Consider the following 20,591-nt stretch of genomic DNA (forward strand, 5'->3'; position numbering starts at 1 on the left):
TACAGCATGTTCTACTTTTTTTTTTTTCTCTAGAACTCGAACGCACTGGTGTGGACTATGCTATTAAAAACCATATAACCTGCTATCCATGCATTTTTAATACAGAAAGAAAAATGCACAGGACTGCATGTGGTGTGAACTGGTGCTTAGACTTTACATGTCTGCACCTCTAATGTATTTAGCACATTTTATATGTAAAGTCTCACATTAAGTGATTCTGGAGGGCGATCTGTAAAACGTGCATTAATAGCAGTCACCAGCAAGTCCCCCCCCCCCCCCCCCCCCACACCAGACCAGACAGGATGGACAGACAAAAACCTGGCAACACTTTTGTTTTAAAACAAACGTCAAACAACAGATTTTTAAAAATCATTTGTTTTACTACTGCAAATGTGAAATGAAAAGAAAAAAAAATAAAATGTTGCACCATCATCCACATATACTTTTGATTAGGCCCTCCCCCTATCGAAAAGTTACAAGTTTAAACAATTTGTTTAAAAAAAAAAGTTACATTTTAAATTCTTAACAATGCCTCATCAACTACACATTTGCCATCATACACACTGTTTTTCATCTTTTTGCATATGGAAAAAAAAAAAGCAGCAATTCAATGAAGTATTAGTTTTACCAGTAAACGTCTGAAATAGAAATTTGTATAGTTAATAAAAATAGGAAAGAGAACAACTGTTTTTCAATGGAAGACTAATAGGATTTCCCTTTTACTACATACAAAAGATGCCATATTGCCCACAAATAGATGGATTATGGAGTAGCCCCGATCCGCACAGCAATGTCACCATGTTATATTCTTGCTTCAGATCTCCTTCTCTTAAAAGACAAGTCACAATTGGGTTTTTGCAAGAATCTTGAGAATTAGCCATGTGGGGTGTACACTACTAGGGTGTGTACTTGTACGGCGGGTAACACAGGTGGTCACAATCAGCTACGGGCAGCCAACCTGTACCAATCAATGACAAGAAGCCGCGACTGTTTACCTGTCAATAATACATTGATCCATTACATGCCCCCAGTGAAAACTGTGTGGCCAGGGATGCTCATCTGTCTATAACAGCATGTTACCTTTTAATGTTGTTATAGGCTTGCTGACTGCGGCTGATCGCATTTACCTGTGCTACCCACTGTACATAAATATATATATATATATATATATATATATATATATATATACTCATTCTAGGTGCTGTATGGCTCTACACAGTCATGTGAAGGAGGCCACAATTTAAACTCCAGGTATGAAAAATTTGCTTTAAATAAATATATTATGCATTCTCAAATGTATATAAATTCACTTTGTGTGCACCAAATGCCTTTGCAAACCCAATTATTACCTAGTAAATGTAGTAGTGACACCATCACTGGCCTGTGTAGAGAGAAGAACTGGGGAGGGGCCCAGCAGGTTCCACCCACTACAGGCTACCTGCAGGAAATTACAGGAGGGGGTGGAGACAAGACCAGTCACCGGTCTTTATTACAGGAAACTCCTGCACTAAGGCAAAGTATAGGAGTTGTTTAATGCTTGATTACTGCATAGCTCTTGTTCAAGTAGGAATAATTATGCCTCTTGTATTCATACAATGTTTGTTTAGCCCAGATCTCAGTCTTAGAATATTTAAAAATGTTCCTCTTAGGATCCTTTCACACAATCGGACCGTTCAGATCCACCTGTCCGTTTTTCAGGCAGATCTGAACGGATGCCCCATGCATTTCTATGGGGCATCGGATGTCAGCGGAGACATGTCCGCTGACATCCGATCCAATCCGTCAAAGCCAGACAAATGGAAACCCTATTTTCCATCCGTCTGGCGGATTGGATGAGAACAGACAGACGGTCCGTTCTCATCGGATTCCCCCATAGAGAAGAATGGGGACCTGACAGCTCTGTCTCTGCATACAGCGCGGAGACACAGCTGCCATCCGCCTGCTCAGCGGGGGATCAATTCCCCGCTGAGAAAAACGGAGTCCGCCGACGGACTCCAATGTGTGAAAGGGGCCATATTTAGCTTTTCTTAGGGCCTTTGACCTTTTGTTGATGCCATTGCTTTGACACGCTTATAAGATTGTTCAGGATTCATTAACAGGTGAGATCTGCATTTGACCTCCTTCAAGTGGGTTTTGTATTGCCATAGACTTGTATGTATAAACCATTGGTTTGCAGTCCTGTATTGCTAGAAGTGAGCCTCCAAATGTTTTTTTATGTCCTAGCAATAAGGCTCTATTCACACCAATGTGTTTTTCATGCTTTTTTATTTTTAACATGGGTTCCTGTGTTCACATCAATGCATTTTTGGAAAGGGTCGGAGACTTTTTTTTAAACGCAAAACTGTGCTCTTTTTGGTTTAATAGACTTGCGATTTGCATTTTTTAATCTGCCCAACAACAAATTTGCCAAAAAAAACCCTGCAAAAACATAGTAAAACCTGAAAAAAGCGCAGCAAAAAGCAATGCAGAAACACTAAAATGCAAACTGCATAGGTGTAAATGGAGCCTAAAGCAGGATGTGGGGGGTTGCTAACTGGGAGTTTTTTTTATCAAGGTTTCCAGGGGACCAAATGGCCTACAAGTAGGACACTAAAAGCATGAAAATAAAAATCTAAAGCTCAGTTCATGTGAGGTGTCAAATGTAATAATTTTATACCTCTCTCTCTAACAGTACTTATTCAAGACTGGGTATTCAGATTCTTGCATTAGCCTATAAGGTATGGGGCTATTTAAAAAGCAATATACCTCCACTTCAAAAAAAAAAAAAAAAAAAACATTATAAAGCATAGTGCTTTACAAATGTTTTCTGTGCTCCAGAAATAAATGAAAATTCAAAGTTAAAACTTTGGAAGAGCCTGCTCTAATCATAGAGCTTTTTCTGCTCCATTATATTAAGCAGAGAGAACCCTATGGGATTTCACCAACTACCTAAACCTGATTTTATGAAAGGGATGAGCTGTGGCATGTGTAGTGAAGCACAGTGTAACAGAATGAAAAGTGATATCCACTCTCCATTATAAATGAGCCCCTATTGGCTGTTAGGCCTTTTGAAACATTAGTTGCCCTAAATAGGATGTATAAATTTGCTAGTCTGCAGTGACCTACAGAAAACAATGGAAAATTTGTATAGATTCAGCACAGTCCTGTCCTGTGAGAACATTCCTTATTCCCTTGCATGTTCACCTTACTGCAAAGATTGGTGCGGTTGCTACTTATTCACACAGCTTGCCATCTGAATTGGCACGGGGATACGCTGGATGCCTTCAGCTGCCATTGTGATCTTGCTGGGCATCCAGCGTGTCCCTGTACCTTTAGGAGTGGGCTCCCTCCAGGCAAACCTGTCCTTAATTTATCCACAGCTAAATATGCTCCAATTTGGAGACTCTCAAAACTTTAGTTAGGACTGCAGTACACAGAGGAGTCTTGACATGAGCATTGCGGCTTCCACTTATATTTGTAAATGTGTGCAACTAACCCCTCAGTCTTTATCAATTTGGTCTTTTTGCGGGCTGGCTGGTAAGTGTGCTGGGAAATTTTTGCTGGTCTGTGATGTTGGTTGCCCTTCCATGTGCACCTTAAGCCTCGTACACACGCAACGATTGTTGGCCAACCGATCGGCCGTCTTTTGTCCAGTGTTGTTGTGTTGATTGAAATGTGCTCTAGACTGCACACGAATTTTCTCGGGCAACAAAAACCAACTTCAGAAGTGATGTCATGTGATGGTTAACTTTCCGTGTGTTTTTTCTTCTCTGAGCATGCCCAGTCTTGCTCATCTGATTTTTGTCTGCCGAAATCTGTACTGACTGACGGAAAATCGGCTGTTCTATTGACGACCAACAAAAATTTTATAGCATGCACACCAGATTTTGTTCGGCCAAAAAGTCACAGTCGGTTATCGGAAGCATCATACCAGCAAGCCGAAAATTGGCCGATCGGACGTTGGCCGAAAATTAGCGGCCAACAATCGTTGCGTGTGTACGAGGCTTTACAGAAAAGGCTAGCTCAGGCTCGGGACAGATGCCACTTGTTCGCACAACATTACTTATTACCCCCCTCTACCTCTGCATCCCATTTAGGCTGCCAGAAAACTCCAGCTCTAAGTTCAAGGCTCCTGTTCCAGATTACCTGTATACAAAAGAATGCTCCAAGGATGGATACAAGTAATGATAAGTAATAAAATAGTAAAAACAAGTTTTGATAAATTATTATTATACAAACCGCTCCATTAAAATTAGGCAGTTACGTCAACATGTTTCAGCCAGAATGGCCTTTATCATAGCTAACTGACAAGTGAATTCACTCCATTCATAAAGCCCTGCCCTGAAAAAAAGGTGGAGTAACAAAAATTCATATTATACACCTGTGAACTATAGGAGAGCCTCCATTAAGGTCTTACTGACAGAAACGCAGTCCCATAAAGTGTAACTGCCATATTTTTATGGAGCCATTATATTCAGGAGGCCTTGTGCAACGTGAAGTATTTTGTTGTATGGTGTAGACTTCTATATACAGCATGTCTACATGCAAAATTTGAAATTGTCCCACTGGGCAAAAGCTGTACAGGCATAACCAACAAGACAGGTAATTATTATTATTAAAAAAGTAACTTCCCAATTTCACAAAATCAAATTTCTCAAAACAGTGGAGAACGTTGGTGTTAAGATTTAAGAAAAGTATGTTGCCTTCTAACACGCTAAACTGCTACCAGCATTCTACATTTAGGTTCCATTCACATAAGCGCATCTCCAAAGTCGCACAATTTCCAGTACAACTTTGGAGCATGACTTTTGGTGGAATTTTTATTAGACTCTACACTGTGTGGATCAAAGCTGCACCAAAGTAGTGCAGGCACCTTTTCAAAGTTGCACTGATTTGAACAGGTGCCATTGAAAAGAATGGCGTGCGATTTGTCATGAGACTTTGATGTCCAAAGTCGCATGACAAATCACACAAGTGTGAATGGAGCCTAAGGGCCTGTTCACACCAGCTCACACAATAAAACATATGACATTTTTTTTGAAATTCCAATGCACTGCGCTGTGGTGACCAGCACTTACTTCAGGTGAGCATTGCGGAAATCAGCATGTGTGCACAATTGTTTTCTAGCAGTGAACCTGTGCAGATTAATGCAGGTCTTCACGCGCAGCGTAAACAAGCCCTAAAAGAGATTCAAAATTTACCAAGCGATTTCAGGCAGGCAAGTCTTCAGCAGCCTTCCTGATCCTTTTTGCCCCAAAAAAATTTTTTTTCAGGAATTAAGGAAAACTGAAGACCACAGTGGTGGTTACAATGCCACCCTTACAGTCAGCTGAAATCATCACTGGGGTCATGATACTGTCTCTGCCAAGTGGGGATGGACCTGGAATCCCAGTTCAATTGGTTTACTGTTCTAAAGACTCGTTACAGTACAGTAAACCCACAAACGTTGTATATAGCTATGTTAATGTTTCGACGTTTAGGGCTCGTGGACAAATTTAGAAGGCTAATCATTTTTTTGCTGAGCAAATGAAACTTTATTTATAAAAACTGAAGAAAAAAAACTTCTTCCCAAGTGTTAAGAATTTGCCTCTAGCGACCAACCTTTTAATCTAGGTTTAAAAAAAAGGGGGTCTGTCTAGTAATCTCGGAATCTTTTTCCAGTTTTTGTAAATTTGTTATTTAGCTATATAAATAGAGGATGCTTTACAGGTTATGGCTTTGTTGAATTTGTAGCTGACAGATCAGGTAGTCTACAACTGTATAGGTTTATTTTGGTAAGAAGGTGCTTTCCTAACTTATTTGTAAGGATATGAAAAACAAAGAGAAAAAAAAAAAAAAAATTATCCCTGAGAAAAAACATTCAACAACCAAAAACACAAAGCAGTGCATTCTCTTTAAACACGTTCTACATTTTGTCAGGACAGAATATGTTCTATATATTGTATTAAAAAAAAAAAAAAATACATTGGAAAAGGGATCTTCCTTCTTTTTGTTAAAAACTAAGTTCACCTTAAAGAATATGTTACGCCCATATTTAGGGTGTAACGTTCTTAAGCACCTGCTTCGCATTTATGATCAGCGTGGCATTCATTCAAAGAGATCTGTGAATGAATAAACTGCAAGTCCCATCTGCCACCGTAGCAGGTGGAGGCAATAGTTCCTAATGGACACTTTGTCCAGCTTAAGGCCCCTTTCACACATATGGTCCGTTCAGTTCATCAGTTCAGTCACGTCAAAATGTATCAATTTTTCATACGTTTGTCCTCTGTTTTTCGTCCATTTTTCATCCGTTTTTTTTTTTACATCCACTACCAATGAAAAAACGGATGAAAAACAGACCGTTTGTCCGTTTTTCGTCCGATCCGTTTTTTTGACGGATGAAAAATAGGACATTTATCTGTTCAAAAAAACGGACATTGAAGGAAGCAGATGAAAATGGATGATCATCCGTTGTCATCCGTTTTTCCATAGAGATGCATTGATGTCCGTTTCTCATCCGTCAACGGATGGATGAAAAATGGACCTATGTGTGAAAGGGGCCTTATACTGAAAGCCTGTACAGGGCCAGGGACAGAGAGCTGGAGGAAGCATCTTCAGGAACCTGACATTGCACCTGAGATGTGCTGATCATGGATGCAATGGTTTGCAGGCTTCTGTAGAAAAACATAAGTGCACATTTTATTCCTGCAAATATATGTAGATTTATTATTTTTATCTTAAAGGAAAACTTAGCCTTCAACCAATTATATAATGGGGGGCACATCATCATGCAAATTAGCAACACAATTAGATGCAAATCAGGCTCTTTTTTTAGCAAAGTTTTTTGACATTTTTTCTGTGTATTTTTTGATCCCTGTCCCAGAAATCCTGGGCTGCCAACTGAGACAGACAGACTCCTCAATAAAATCAGCTGTATCCCTGTTTTGTCTGTACCTACCTACAGCTGCGGCCTCAGCACACTGTCTGCAACCCAACCCAGGTAAAAGTCTACTGCTGAGATGCATTGTACTGTACTAACAACCCATATCCTTGAATGGGATGTATCTATAATGCGGGCGCAACGTCTTATTCAAGTCTGCATTATTGTGCAGGCGCAGGCAGCCGGACACTAGATTTTTACCAGCCGAGCTACCAATGATTTTTGAGGTTACAGCCATCAGAGGAAACACTTCCAGCCCTAGGGTGACAACTTTTAACCACCATTCAATAGCAGAACAAATAAGAAACAGTCAGAGGCCCAGAGCAAAGGAAGTTATTAGCTCACAAGATTTCTGGCGGGATCAATAGGTTATTATCTGAACTTGCCAAACAGAAACCAAAATGCTCTCAATTGCATATTTAGTTGAGTAGCTGACAGAGGAATTTATGTAACTATAATAAATTTATCTCGCTGCCTCTGTTTTGCCTTGCTATGCACAATTGATAAATGCTCCCCAATGAGTTTCTGAATATTAAAAGGATAGAAAAATACATTGCGATCCATCTTCAGTACATTTTAGTGTGATCTTTTGTATTTTTTCCCCCCAAAGGATTCCAGCTGATGTTCTGGAAAGCAGTGGTTCTTTTTCAGAAATATGCCAACATATCCTCTGGTAGTAAAGATCTCCTTTTGCACTACTTGAGATCATGTGCTTGTAGGTTTAGTAGTGTACAGGCTTTACAAAATAACTTTTATTTTTTCTTTTATATCAAAGTACCTTACAAATATATTCCATAAACATTTCTAAGTATTGAACATAAAATTCTGTAATAAAATTCTCTATTTCCCAGTTTAGGGAGCCTGAAAGCCCATCTCTAGGCCCATGGTAGAGATGCATCATATAGTGCCTTAACCGATTCTTCGTGTTCACCATTAAAAGTGAACTACTCTGTGTAGAAGCAGCCAACTTTACCCATGTACCAAAGTTTCACACACATATGCACTTCATTAAAAAAAAAAAAATGCCAATGGTATCTTCATTCCCCAAATTCCAAGGTGTTCTGCTAGAACACATTTAGCGGCATTAACGTCCGATGTGCTGGAAAGTTTCAATAAGGACGGCAGTGAGCAACAATCATTTCTGAGAAGTATAAATGTCTGTGTGATACTCTGAACCTTGATCTAAGCAAGTCTGTTGTTGAAGACATAAAGGTTCCTGATTTAGACAGTCTATGACAAGGTATGTACTAAGAGTAGGTCAAAAAGTGTAAGGAATGTGGAGTACCATGATACCAAGGACATCCCTCTCCTTGGATTGACCTGAGTTAAACTTGATTTAAATATTGCTAGATTATCTTCTAAATCTAGACTGCTTGTAAAACTGGAGACATCCTGTGACAAAATTAAAATATAGTCCTTTTTTTTATTTTTTTTTTTTTTTAGGAAAATTAATATGACAAGGAAGTATGTTTTAAGAATATTGTCTTTGTGACACGTTAAAACAACTGGAAAACCTCTGTCTTTTAGCACTGGCAAAGTAGAAGGCACGAATGCGTTTTAACCAAACCTCCGAGAGAAGGAAACTGGTTAGATATAACCTTGCTCCCATCAGAACGATGAATAAAAAAATCCTTGAAACAATTCCTCCAGCCCTTAGTACATGTCTCTGTAGATTTCTTGCAGTAATGGGTGAAGGGATGCATCAGTTTCAGTCTTTTTGATGGTCTGGACAAGAAGGGCGTGTTCCGTTACAAGCTGCCTCAGGTCGGCCATTTTCTGTAAGAGTTTGGGGAAGAGGAAGCTGTCATCCGGGTGGTTGTACTGGAGGTGAAGCTTCAGTACGTGGACAATGTTTTCTTGCATTTTCTCGATGCTAGGGACATTAAGCAGTCCAGGACGGTCTGTTAAATGACAAAAGAGTAAGTGTATTATTGAGAAGTTAAAACCATATTCCAGTTTAAAAAAAAAAAAAAAAACTAGTAAGTAGCCAAGCACTGATTTAAAAAAATTAAATACAAATTCAGATCTTAGCACAATACTTGCCTCTGCAATACAGTCTTAGGCAGACTCCGTGCTCTGCAATACAGTGCTGGTCCTCTACTGGGTTAAATGATGCCCACTGTCCCACTATCTGTGAATGCAGAGCGTCATGGGTTTACACCCCTGTGGCCGTCTGCACTTACAGTGAACCGATGCAGAGAACTGTGCTGATGTTACCACTCCGGCAAAGACCACTGCATCATTTAGGACCACCCAGCACCGAAGAGGACCCTGCAAGTAACATGACAAACCTGAAGACCAGTATATTTGGTGTGCATACTGTGGCGTGTGGCCTTATACATAGGGTCACTTCAAAGTGTGACATAGAGAGATTGGCAATTGGTCTTCAGCTGCTTTATGTTAACCTAAGACCAGACCTGCTCCTTCCACCTTCCTGTATATAACCCAGCGTGGCTTCTGACCTGTCTCTGGATCTTGTCCTCCCCAGCCTGTATTTTGGACTATAGCTTTCTGTCATTTGATGCTGTACCCAATGCTTGGCTGTTGTTGACCTCACCTTGTATCCAGACACTGTCTGCACTCTGATTCATTACCTTTAGCCTGTTAGCTACACTCCTACATCCTACTTGGATACTGCTGTGTTCCTGCATTTGGTCCAACCCACACATTTGACAGCTGGTACTACCTGCAGTATCGGTCCTTGAAGCTACTTTTATGTGGTACCTAAAGTGGTTGTAAAAGGCACAAGGTTTTTACCTTCATGCATTCTATGCATGAAGGTAAAAACCTTCTGTGTGCAGCATCCCCCCAAATACTTACCTGAGCCCCATCTCATTCCAGTGATGTCCACGGGAGCCTTGCCTCCCCGGGGACTCGTGCTCATTAGTGGCTTTTGGCAGCAGCGGGAGCATTGGTTCCCACTGCTGTCAATCACAGTCAGTGAACCAATCAGGAGATGGAGGGGTCCGTAGTGCACCTGCTTGGGTGCCCCCAGAACAAGCTGCTTGCTCTGGGGGCACCCGAAAGAAGGGAGGACCCAGGAGTGGCGGCGTGGGACCCGTAAAGAGGAGGATCCTGTCTGTTCTGCACCACACTGAATAGAGCAGGTAAGTATAACATGTTTGTTATAAAAAAAAAAAAAAAAAAAAAGGCTCTACTATCACTTTAAGACTCGTACACATGATAGGAATATCAGGCGAATGATCGTCAGTTTTTTGGGGGTTTTTTGCATGCTAGTCTCGTATGGAAAACCAATAGGTTGCTAAATTTATGAAAGTTCTTGTAGGACAGAATACAACTTCGGAAGTGATATAATTTATTGTATTCTTTCATTTCAAGGCATGTGTGGTCTTGGTCACACGATTTTTTGCATACAAATAGCATACGAATCAGAAGAAAATCATTTGTTCTGGTACTGTATTAGAAACATTTTCGTGCTTGTCCCTTTGGATTCTTTCACATGAACTGTCATGATCGGCTTTCAAAAGCTGTGTACTAATGATCAGACTATCGGACGTAAGCAGTATTTTCCATTCGATTTTCTCATTGTGTGTACTAGGCTTTAGTCTCTTCCCAAATATTCTAAATTAATCCCCTCATATCCTTACAACTTGTTTCAGAGCTTCCTTGCAGGGCACCTTTTGACATACAGTGAGGATCGAAAGTATTTCCATCATTGACACTTTCAAAATTACCAAAAACAAAAAAATGGTGTCTGCAATAGTTTGGGCACCCTGCAGAATTTATAGCATGCACTGCCCCCTTTGCAAGGCTGAGACCTGCCAGTGTCATGGATTATTCTCAATCGTCTGGGAAGACCAGGTGATGTCAATCTCAAAGGTTTTAAATGCCCAGACTCATCTGACCTTGCCTCGACAATCAGCACCATGGGATCTTCTAAGCAGTTGTCTAGAAAACTGAAACTGAAAATAGTTGACGCTCATAAAGCTGGAGAAGGCTATAAGAAGATAGCAAACCGTTTTCAGATGTCAATATCCTCGGTTTGGAATGTAATTAAGAAATGGCAGTCATCAGGAACAGTGGAAGTTAAAGCAAGATCTGAAAGACCAAGAAAAACAGACAGAACAGCTCGCAGGATTGTGAGAAAAACAATTCAAAACCCATGTTTGACTGCACGATCCCTCCAGAAAGATCTGGCAGACACTGGAGTTGTGGTACACTATTCCACTATAAAGAGATACTTGTACAAATATGGTCTTCATGGAAGAGTCATCAGAAGAAAACCTCTTCTACATCCTCACCTCAAAAATCAGCGTTTAACCTTTGCAAATGAACATATAGACAAGCCTGATGCATTTTGGAAACAAGTTCTGTGGAACTACTGTGGATGAGGTTAAAATTGGACTTTTTGGCCAGAATGAGCAAAGGTATGTTTGGAGAAGAAGGGGCACAGAATTTAATGAAAAGAACCTCTGTCCAACAGTTAAGCATGGGGGTGGATCAATCATGCTTTGGGGTTGTATTGCAGCCAGTGGCACAGGGAACATCTCACGAGTAGAAGGAAAAATGGATTCAATAAAATTTCAGCAAATTTTGGATGGTAACTTGATGCCATTTGTGAAAAAGCTGAAGTTAAAGAGAGGATGGCTTCTACAAATGGATAATGATCCTAAACACACCTCGAAATCCAGGTGGGATTACATCGAGAGGCGTAAACTGAAGGTTTTGCCATGGCCTTCACAATCTCCTGACCTCAACATAATTGAAAATCTATGGATAGACCTTAAAAGAGAAGTGCGTGACAGACAGCCCAGAAATCTCAAAGAACTGGAAGACTTTTGTAGGGAAGAATGGGCAAAGATACCTCAAACAAGAATAGAAAGACTCTTGGCTGGCTACAAAAAGCGTTTACAAGCTGTGATACTTGCCAAAGGGGGCAGTACAAGATATTAAATCTGCAGGGTGCCCAAACTTTTTCAGATGCCATTTTTTTGTTTTCTGTTATTTTGAAAGTATAAATGATGGAAATAAAATCTAACTTTTGTTGACATATTATAAGAATGTCTAATCTGTAATTTGATGCCTTTTGGAGATTTTTTTCATCTTTCCTTGGCTTGTTTATGCACATTAATACAAATTTTTACTTGGGGTGCCCAAACTTTCGATCCCCACTGTATATGGTGGGAGTGCCCAATTGTAGAAACTTTTTGGACCTTTATGTACCAAAATAAATACAAAAACCCTGGGTTTTGGTCTTCATCAAAGGAACACATTAGAAGCTCTCCTATGTAAAAACTCAATTATGTCGCAATGGCCACTTCCAGCTGATAACCTACAGTACATTTTTGCAGCAGATAAATCGATGATTGCAAAAGCATGAAAACCTTTACATTGTACTATGCAAAATTTAAAAATAGAGTTCTTCACATGTATCCACAGACGGGCTGTCTTGGCACCCTTGGGATTTGCTTGCAGTAAAGGCAGTCTAAATAAGTTCACCTGGAGCGGCACAGGACTTTTGCATTACCTTGCATTCTCTAACTAAAATAAGGGTGATATTGTAATCTAAGGGCACAGCCTGGGACACAGCATCATTGGGACAGAGCACCTAGATGCGGACTGTCCTTGTTAATCCAGGACAGTTAGCATCTATGCCATATCTCAGCGGTCACTAAATGGTGGACTGCAGTTCGGAAACAAACCGAGTGATAGTCCTGTCCAGGCCACAGGCGTGTTACTGCCACGGCTGGGTGTCCTCTCCCGGGCTTCTGCCCAGCCACCGATTTCATCCTCCCATCACCCACTTGTTAACATGATAACTTGGGCAGCTGCTGCCCCTCTGTCCTGATCTGCAGCTCCTCCCACCCGCTGTGAGGATGACGTTGGTGGCCGGCTGGAGGTCTGGGAGAGGACACCCCAGGATAAATAGTGCCACTGCCCTGCCAAAGGTACCCTAGGACTGTGCGAGGTGTAAAGGGGCACTGCTTGGTGTAAAAGGGTACTGCTTAGTATAAAGGGGGGTAGGTACGCTGAAGACTGGTGATGTATGGGGGGACCGTAATGCGTTATAGTGCTAACAAGACTCGGACCTCTCCCGCAAAGGAAATTTTGCTGACCAGACCTCTGTAAATTTAAATTCAAGACCCCTACAATATGTGGTTAATGTATGGGAGGATATTGGTTATATATATATATATATATATATATATATATATACACACACAGTGCCTTGCGAAAGTATTCAGCCCCCTTGAACTTTGCGACCTTTTGCCACATTTCAGGCTTCAAACATAAAGATATAAAACTGTAATTTTTTGTGAAGAATCAACAAGTGGGACACGATCATGAAGTGGAAAGAAATTTATTGGATATTTCAAACTTTAACAAATAAAAAACTGAAAAATTGGACGTGCAAAATTATTCAGCCCCTTTACTTTCAGTGCAGCAAACTCTCTCCAGAAGTTCAGTGAGGATCTCTGAATGACACAGCCGTTCACGTGGTAAACAGCCAATTTCATTGGCTGTTTACCATGATCGGGGTTGGGCTCAGTCCAAGGGACGAGCCTCACTCCCGATCGCCGCGCTGCGCGCCCCCCGGGGCGCGCAGTAGCGGAGAGATCCGGGCGCCGTCATATGACGTCCGCCCGGATCGAGAAAGACTTCCTGCCGCCGTCATTTTATTATGGCGCGGTATGGAAGGGGTTAAAGGAACACATTCAAAAACATATCAGATCTTAATGGGGAAAAATCTCATGCTGGATGTCTATACTGATTTGGACTGGGTAAAGTGTTAGAAAGGAAAGGATGCCACATTGTTTAAGAAAAACATCAACCTATAGAGGGCTGAATTCAAAGACACACGAAAATTAAAGTAAAAAAAATTTTGCAGCAGGCTAGTCCATTTTGCTGAAATTTCATTGCAGCAACTCAAAATAGTACTCAGTAGTTTGTATGCCCCCCACATGCGTGTATGCATGCCTGATAACATCGGGGCATGCTCCTTTTGAGAGGATGGATGGTGTCCTGGGGTATTTCCTCCCAGATCTGGACCAGGGCATCACTGAGCTCCTAAACAGACTGAGGTGCAACCTGGTGGAGTCAGACGGACCAAAACATAATGTCCCAGAGGTGTACTATTGGATTTAGGTCAGGCGAGCATGGTGGTCATTCAATGGTATCCATTCCTTCATCCTCTAGGAACTTGCTGCCTACTCTTGACACATGAGGCTGGGCAGTGTCATGCACCAGGAGGAACCCAGGACCCACTGCACCAGTGTAGGGTCTGACAATGGTTCCAAAGATTTCATCCTGATACCCAATGGCAGTCAGGGTGCCATTGTCTAGCCTGTAGAAGTATGTGCCTCCCCAGACTTGGTACATGATAATTATTATATATGCATATATTTGGCACAATGATTTGAATAATTGTTTTCACATTATTTATATGAAAAATTTTGCAATTTGTGGACACTGTTTTTCATTACGAATCTACTATAATAATGTAGCTCTGCACATTGTGAAGTTTATTAATGAAGTTATGACTGCATGCATGACCAGGAAGAGTGCAGGAAGTCATTGCTGTTGTGACTCAGTGATGTACTCTGATGACATTATTATAGCTATTTATATAAAGAAAGTCTTACCTCCACAACAAATAAGAGCAGCAATAAATAACGCAATATCGCTGTCATCCAGTTCCAGGGCATTGAACTTCATTGAAAACTCAAACTTTGGTTCCATCATGTCACCAACTGGCTTCCTCAAACTCTTCAAAAACTCCCGGGTAATAAAACCATTTCCATAAGCCACCAACATCCCATCTTTGTTCATCACTGAAGCCAGCATGGCAAAAATGGCTTCATGGACTCCATATTTTAACAGAGTCACCTGATCGTTTAGGTCCAACTCAGTAAAACCCGGGATGGATTTGGCAAACTCTGTAAGTTCTGTGACAGTTTCCACAGAAGTGCACTGACAGCAGTGGAAGATGCGTACCTCGGCTTCTTTGTTCTGAATACCGTTGGCCACTAGTTTGGCTACCAGTGTTTTCTCTGCCATACACAACGTCTCCATGTCATGTATTACAAATGGCTGAAAGGAAGACAAATGTAGAATAAGAAAATGAGATTCAAGTATAGGTAAACCCTATCAACTTCTCCTATTTGCTTCCTTTAGGTCTGGTAATTCTATAATAGAAAATGTTTAGTTTATCTGTTCAATAAGTACAAAAAAATGCCTCTTGGTCCCACTAGAGATCTTGTCAGCTGATGACTTTCTTGTGCACACTGCCCTTGCTGCAGTTGTATTAGCTAGATTATTCCCACCTCTCTGTAAGGTCTACAGAACACCTCCCCAACAGAAAGGAGAAAATGGAGGGGTGTTTCTCAATAGATATAATGCAGTGATTGAGTGTTGTCATTCTAGGACAGGAAGTGTTACTGGCAGGATCACCAGGTGAAAACAAAGGAGAGAAAGCCTGGAAAGGTTAATGCAGCCACTACATCCTGGCACTGATAACTTTTTTCCTTTACATATAATTAAAAAAAAGAAAATCCACAATAGCAGCCCCCATGTTTCATTTTTTAGGACAAGAAGCAAAAGTACCCACAGGAACAAAGCATAACTCTCCTTTTCCAGTTTCCACACCGGACTTCAATACTTTGCAGCGGGATCTGCTGCTGAGGGTCAGCGCCCTCTGCACAAGCCACTGATCTTTGTACAGCCTAACAGAATAATCCTGATCATGTTTGCACTGAAACATTTGCCCCAGAGCCTGTTGATCACAAAGTAGCATAGAGGTTAGGCATTAATACTTGTGAGCAACTCCATAAAGGTACAATGCAAGGTGAACAAGTTCACTCACAAACTCTGAGTTCCTGAACTTTGTATGTTTATTCTGTATCTATTAACCAGGCACTGCCCTGCATAAAGCGCTGCTATAAGGCTGAGCCAGGATGACAAAGTAACTTTTTATTTAAGATTTGACCACTATTAAGATTTAAAAGTGGGGATCAGTGTAATATCCACAATCAACAGAGAGGGCAAAAGTACCCTGGTAAAACTAACGAGCTATTATATATACTGGCCCAGAAGGCAAATGTCTCCCTACCCTCCCAGTCTAGTCTTCTCTTGGTATTTTACTCTGTTCTTTACATAACTGCTGGGGATTGTTTTTAAATGTGACAGGGTCATTCAGTTTTGATACAGTCCTGAAATGTTTCCATAAAAATCTGCACAATTAACAGTGTTCTTTTATGTAAGCCACACTGTCTTTTTTAACAAGTATTCTATCCATGAAGCTTTCTGTATTGAGGGGAGTGCAGAGTTTTTATCAGTAAAGCGGGCAGTAGAGGACACACCTGCACAGTCTACACACAAGTTCAGAGAAGGTTAGAGCGGCCTTGAGGGCTGCCACAATCATCAAGAAGAACCTTTGGGCCTCTGGAGGGAGAACAGCAATTAGATGATGACTTACTGGGTTGCTGCCTTTCCCCGTGAGAATGGCTCGAGCTTTTAATTTGTTCATGTTGAAGTTTTTCTGATAGGCATCATAAAGGAGTTTGGCCAGCGATAGAAGGTCGGCCATCTGAGAGTCCTTGATATCCTGCTCGCTGGTCAAAATTTCTGCCGTCAGCTTCGCTTTCTCAGAACGAGGCATTCTCCCGAATCGAATCGCTGAAAAGACACAAGTGGCCTTGTAATTAGCAAAAAGAAAGATCCTCGCTTATCAAAGTGCTTTGAACAAAAATGGTCTGTTGTTCTGCAAAAGCAACAAGATCCATACATTCATTCTCCAACTGTCCAGTTTAGGTTCAAAGAGGATTCTGCGGTCTGACTAAATCTGCATTTCAGTATATCATGTTTCACTGTACATACTGTAGCTTTCCTAAACAAATCATTTGCAAAATATCTTATCTAGGGATTGTTCCAGAAACAGCACTTCCTCTTGCAGGCTGACAACGCTAAGCCACTGCCTACAAAGTAGCAGCAGCTTTGTCAACATGCCATGTGTTCCTTCAGTCGGCTATTGGGCTGTCGGATAGAATGGATAGCCCAACAGCCAATAAAAACAAGCACACGTGGCAGACTGACACTGTTGCTGCTAAATGTAAGGCAGTAGTTTAGTGTGGTCAGCCTGCAACAAGAAGTGATATTACTGGCAGGATCTTCAGGAAAAATGAAAAAAAAAATTGCAATTGATTTACAAACAATTATCTGTATATAATAATGAGATAGAATATCAAACATACTGAAAAACATATTTACATAGGGGTCTACATACATTTAAATTTATGCAAACACACACACACATTCCTAAATGGAGATAGAATAGTTAACAGAGATGATAAATTACACCCACTAGGGAAAACATGGCATGACATCAGCATGTCTGTATAGCACCCAGCCCCTGATACAGTTATCAGTATTGATAATTACAAGTGGTATGATGTACATGCATTTATGAAGGTTCAGATTAGTGTTGCACAGAGGTCAAACTAGAGTTTTTAAATAAATATATGGGGGCCAAGCAGTATGTCACTGCACAGAGTGTACTTTAGCACATGCCCTATTGAGCAATTGACCATTCAATCAGCTAATACAGAGCTTCTGTGATACTGAAGAATAAATATACACTGCTCAAAAAAATTCAAGAAACACTTTTTAATCAGAGTACAGCATCAAGTCAATTAAACCCCTGGAATATTGATCTGGTCAGTTAAGTAGCAGAGAGTTTTTTTAATCAGTTTCAGCTGCTTTGGTGTTACTGAAATTAAACACCAGATGCACTAGATGGGCAACAATGAGACGACCCCAAAACAGAAATGGTTTTACAGGTGAAGGACATTAACATTTCTTTCCCTACTCATTTTTTCTGACTGTTTCTCACTAGTTTTGCATTTGGCTAGTGTCTCTACTGGCAGCATGAGGCGATACCTGGACCCTATAGAGGTTGCACAGTAAGTCCAACTCCTCCAGGATGGCATATCAATATGTGCCATAGCCAGAAGGTTTGCTGTGTCTCCCAGCACAGTTTCAAGAGCATAGAGGAGATTCTAGGAGACAGGCAGTTACTCTAGGAGAGCTGGACAGGGCCATAGAAGGTCCTTAACCCATCCGTAGGACCAGCATCTGCTCCTTTGTGCATGGAGGAACAGGATGAGCACTGCCAGAGCCCTACAAACCTACCTCCAGCAGGTCACTGGTGTGAATGTCCCTGACCAAACAATTAGAAACCGACTTCATGAGGGTGGCCTGAGGGCCTGATGTTCTCTAGTGGGCCCTGTGCTTACTGCCTGGCACCGTGGAGCTCAATTGGCATTTGCCATTAACAGTGTTGGAAGTAACTGCGTTTAAGTAAACGGCGTTACTTAACGCAGTTACTTTTCAGGGTAACGAGTAATCTATCAGATTACTCATTGTCTCCCTGTAACTCCGCTGCCGCTACTTCCGGCTGCGTTACGCCGTTACCGCAATTACATCTACCGCCACTAGATGGCAGTAGATGTAATTGTATTCCCCCTCCCTCTCCGAGTCCTCTATGACCGCTGTCCGCGGTCCTGGAGAGAGAAGAGGAGGTGACTCATCGAGTGAGTCACGTGACGTCACGCGGCGCTGTCTCACAGGCACCGCACGGCAGCAGCAGAACAGCGCGCCAGGCAGCAGCAAGAGGACAGGGGAGAGCGGGCATAGAGTCCTGTCTGGCAGCGATCCTACCCAGCCAGGCCCATTGCCGCCCACCCACACAGTGCCAGTCTGAGTCTGCCAGTGCCACATAAAGTACAACAACAAGTACTAGTACTTAGTCAACCAGTGGCAGCAGGGCAGTAAGTGTTACAGACCACCAGCAGTCAGTTTTAAAACAATATTGTCCAGCCCAGGCCAGGAGGAGACTCCACCACCAGTCCACCACAGGGCAGTGGGCAGCAGGAAGACCACCACCAGTCCACCAACGAGTCCAGTCCAACACACACAGCCAGCCCAGAGGAGGAGACAGGCAGGCCTGAGGCCTGCAGGAGGAAGGAGCCAGAGGGACCCGGACAACAGTGTGCCTGCCAGTCCAGAGGCCACACCACCACCAGCAAGCCCAGCACAGCAGGTAACAAAAAAAAAAAAAACTCACAGACAGTCAGGACTCAGACCCCCCACCAGCCACCACCACCCACCCACCACACCACCACCAGTGTGCCACGTCACCACCAGTGTGCCACGTCACCACCAGTGTGCCAAGCGCCCACGCCACCAGCAGCCAGGCAGCCGCCCGCCACCAGTGTGCCGCCCAAGTCACCACCAGTGTGCCAAGCGCCCACGCCACCACCAGTGTGCCAAGCACCCACGCCACCACCAGCCACGCCACCACGAGCCAGGCAGCTGCCCCCCACCAGTGTGCCACACCCACGTCACCACCAGTGTGTTACACCCACGTCACCACCAGTGTGCCAAGCGCCCACGCCACCACCAGCCAGGCAGCCGCCCACCACCAGTGTGCCGCCCACGTCACCCCAGTGTGCCAAGCGCCCACGCCACCACCAGTGTGCCACGCCACCACCAGCCAGGCAGCCACCCACCACCAGTGTGCCACACCCACGTCACCACCAGTGTGCCATCTATGGCAGGCTGCAATCTATTGAGTTCGGTTAAAATAAATACCAAATGTTCTAAAATACTGTATATAGTGTTTTTATTCAATCAGTTAATATAAACATCTTTGCTATTAAAGATGTTATAGAACGTAATTGCATTATAGAATATTAAAAAAAAAGTCACAGTTACTTTGCTGAGTAACTAATTACTTTTTCTATGTGGTAACTGAGTCAGTAACTCAATTACTTTTTGGGAGAAGTAATTTGTAACTGTAACTAATTACTTTTTTAAACTAAGATGAGCAACACTGGCCATTAAACACCAGAATTGGCAGGTCCACCACTGGCGCCCTATGCTTTTTACAGATGAGAGCAGTTTCACACCGAGCACATGACAGCCGTAAAAGGGTCTGGAGAAGAAGAACGTTATGCTGCCTGTAACATCGTTCAGCATGACCAGTTTGGTGGTGGGTCAGTGATGGTCCGGGGATGCAAATCCTTGGACCCATTGCCAGACCCTACGTTGGCGCAGTGGGTCCTTGGTTCCTGCTGGTGCAGGACAATGCCTGGCCTCATGTAGCAACAGTATGCAGCCAGTTCCTGGAGGATGAAGGAATTGATACCATTGAATAGCCCCCACGTTCGCCTGACTTAAATCCGGTAGAACACCTTTGGGAAATTATGCTGTTTCGGTCCATCTGACGCCACCAGGTTGCAGTCTGTTCAGGGGCTCAGTGATGCCCTGGTCCAGATGCGGGAGGAAATACCCCAGGACACCATCTGTTGTCTCATTAGGAGCATGCCCCAACATTGTCAGGCATGCATACAAGCACGTGGGGGCCATACAAACTACTGAGTACCAGGACTAGCCTGCTGCATCAATTTTTCACTTTGATTTTCAGGGTGTCTTTGAATTCAGCCCTCTGTAGGTTGATAATTTTCATTTCCATCAAATGATGTGGCATCCTTTCGTTCCTAACACATTACCCAGTCCATATCGGTATAGATATCCAGCATGAGATTTTTCTCCATTGAGATCTGATGTGTTTTCAAAGTGTTCCTTTAATTTTTCTGAGCAATGTATATAGGTGGCATCATGTGAGACATGAGCGAAGGCATGCACATATTCCCCCTTCTGTACCAATCACTTA

General features: G+C 42.3%; 2 protein-coding genes across 2 annotated transcripts in view; one reads left to right on the forward strand and one right to left on the reverse strand.

The window, feature by feature from the left end:
* DNM1L (dynamin 1 like) overlaps positions 1-20,591 on the forward strand; it is a 497,546-nt gene that overhangs the window by 324,847 nt on the left and 152,108 nt on the right. The gene's annotated exons all lie outside the window — the stretch shown is intronic.
* Positions 7,636-20,591, reverse strand: part of PPARA (peroxisome proliferator activated receptor alpha) — a 127,162-nt gene continuing 114,206 nt past the window's right edge. Inside the window, exons 6-8 of the mRNA XM_082256172.1 lie at positions 16,335-16,534; positions 14,503-14,950; positions 7,636-8,799 (exon numbers count right to left, since the gene is read on the reverse strand). Of these exons, the coding sequence (XP_082112298.1) occupies positions 8,552-8,799; positions 14,503-14,950; positions 16,335-16,534 (896 nt within the window). The 3' untranslated portion in view covers positions 7,636-8,551. The remainder of the gene's footprint in view (positions 8,800-14,502; positions 14,951-16,334; positions 16,535-20,591) is intronic.

This window comes from Pelophylax lessonae, assembly GCF_965119305.1.
Source record: "Pelophylax lessonae genome assembly, chromosome: 4".
Lineage (NCBI taxonomy): Eukaryota > Metazoa > Chordata > Amphibia > Anura > Ranidae > Pelophylax > Pelophylax lessonae.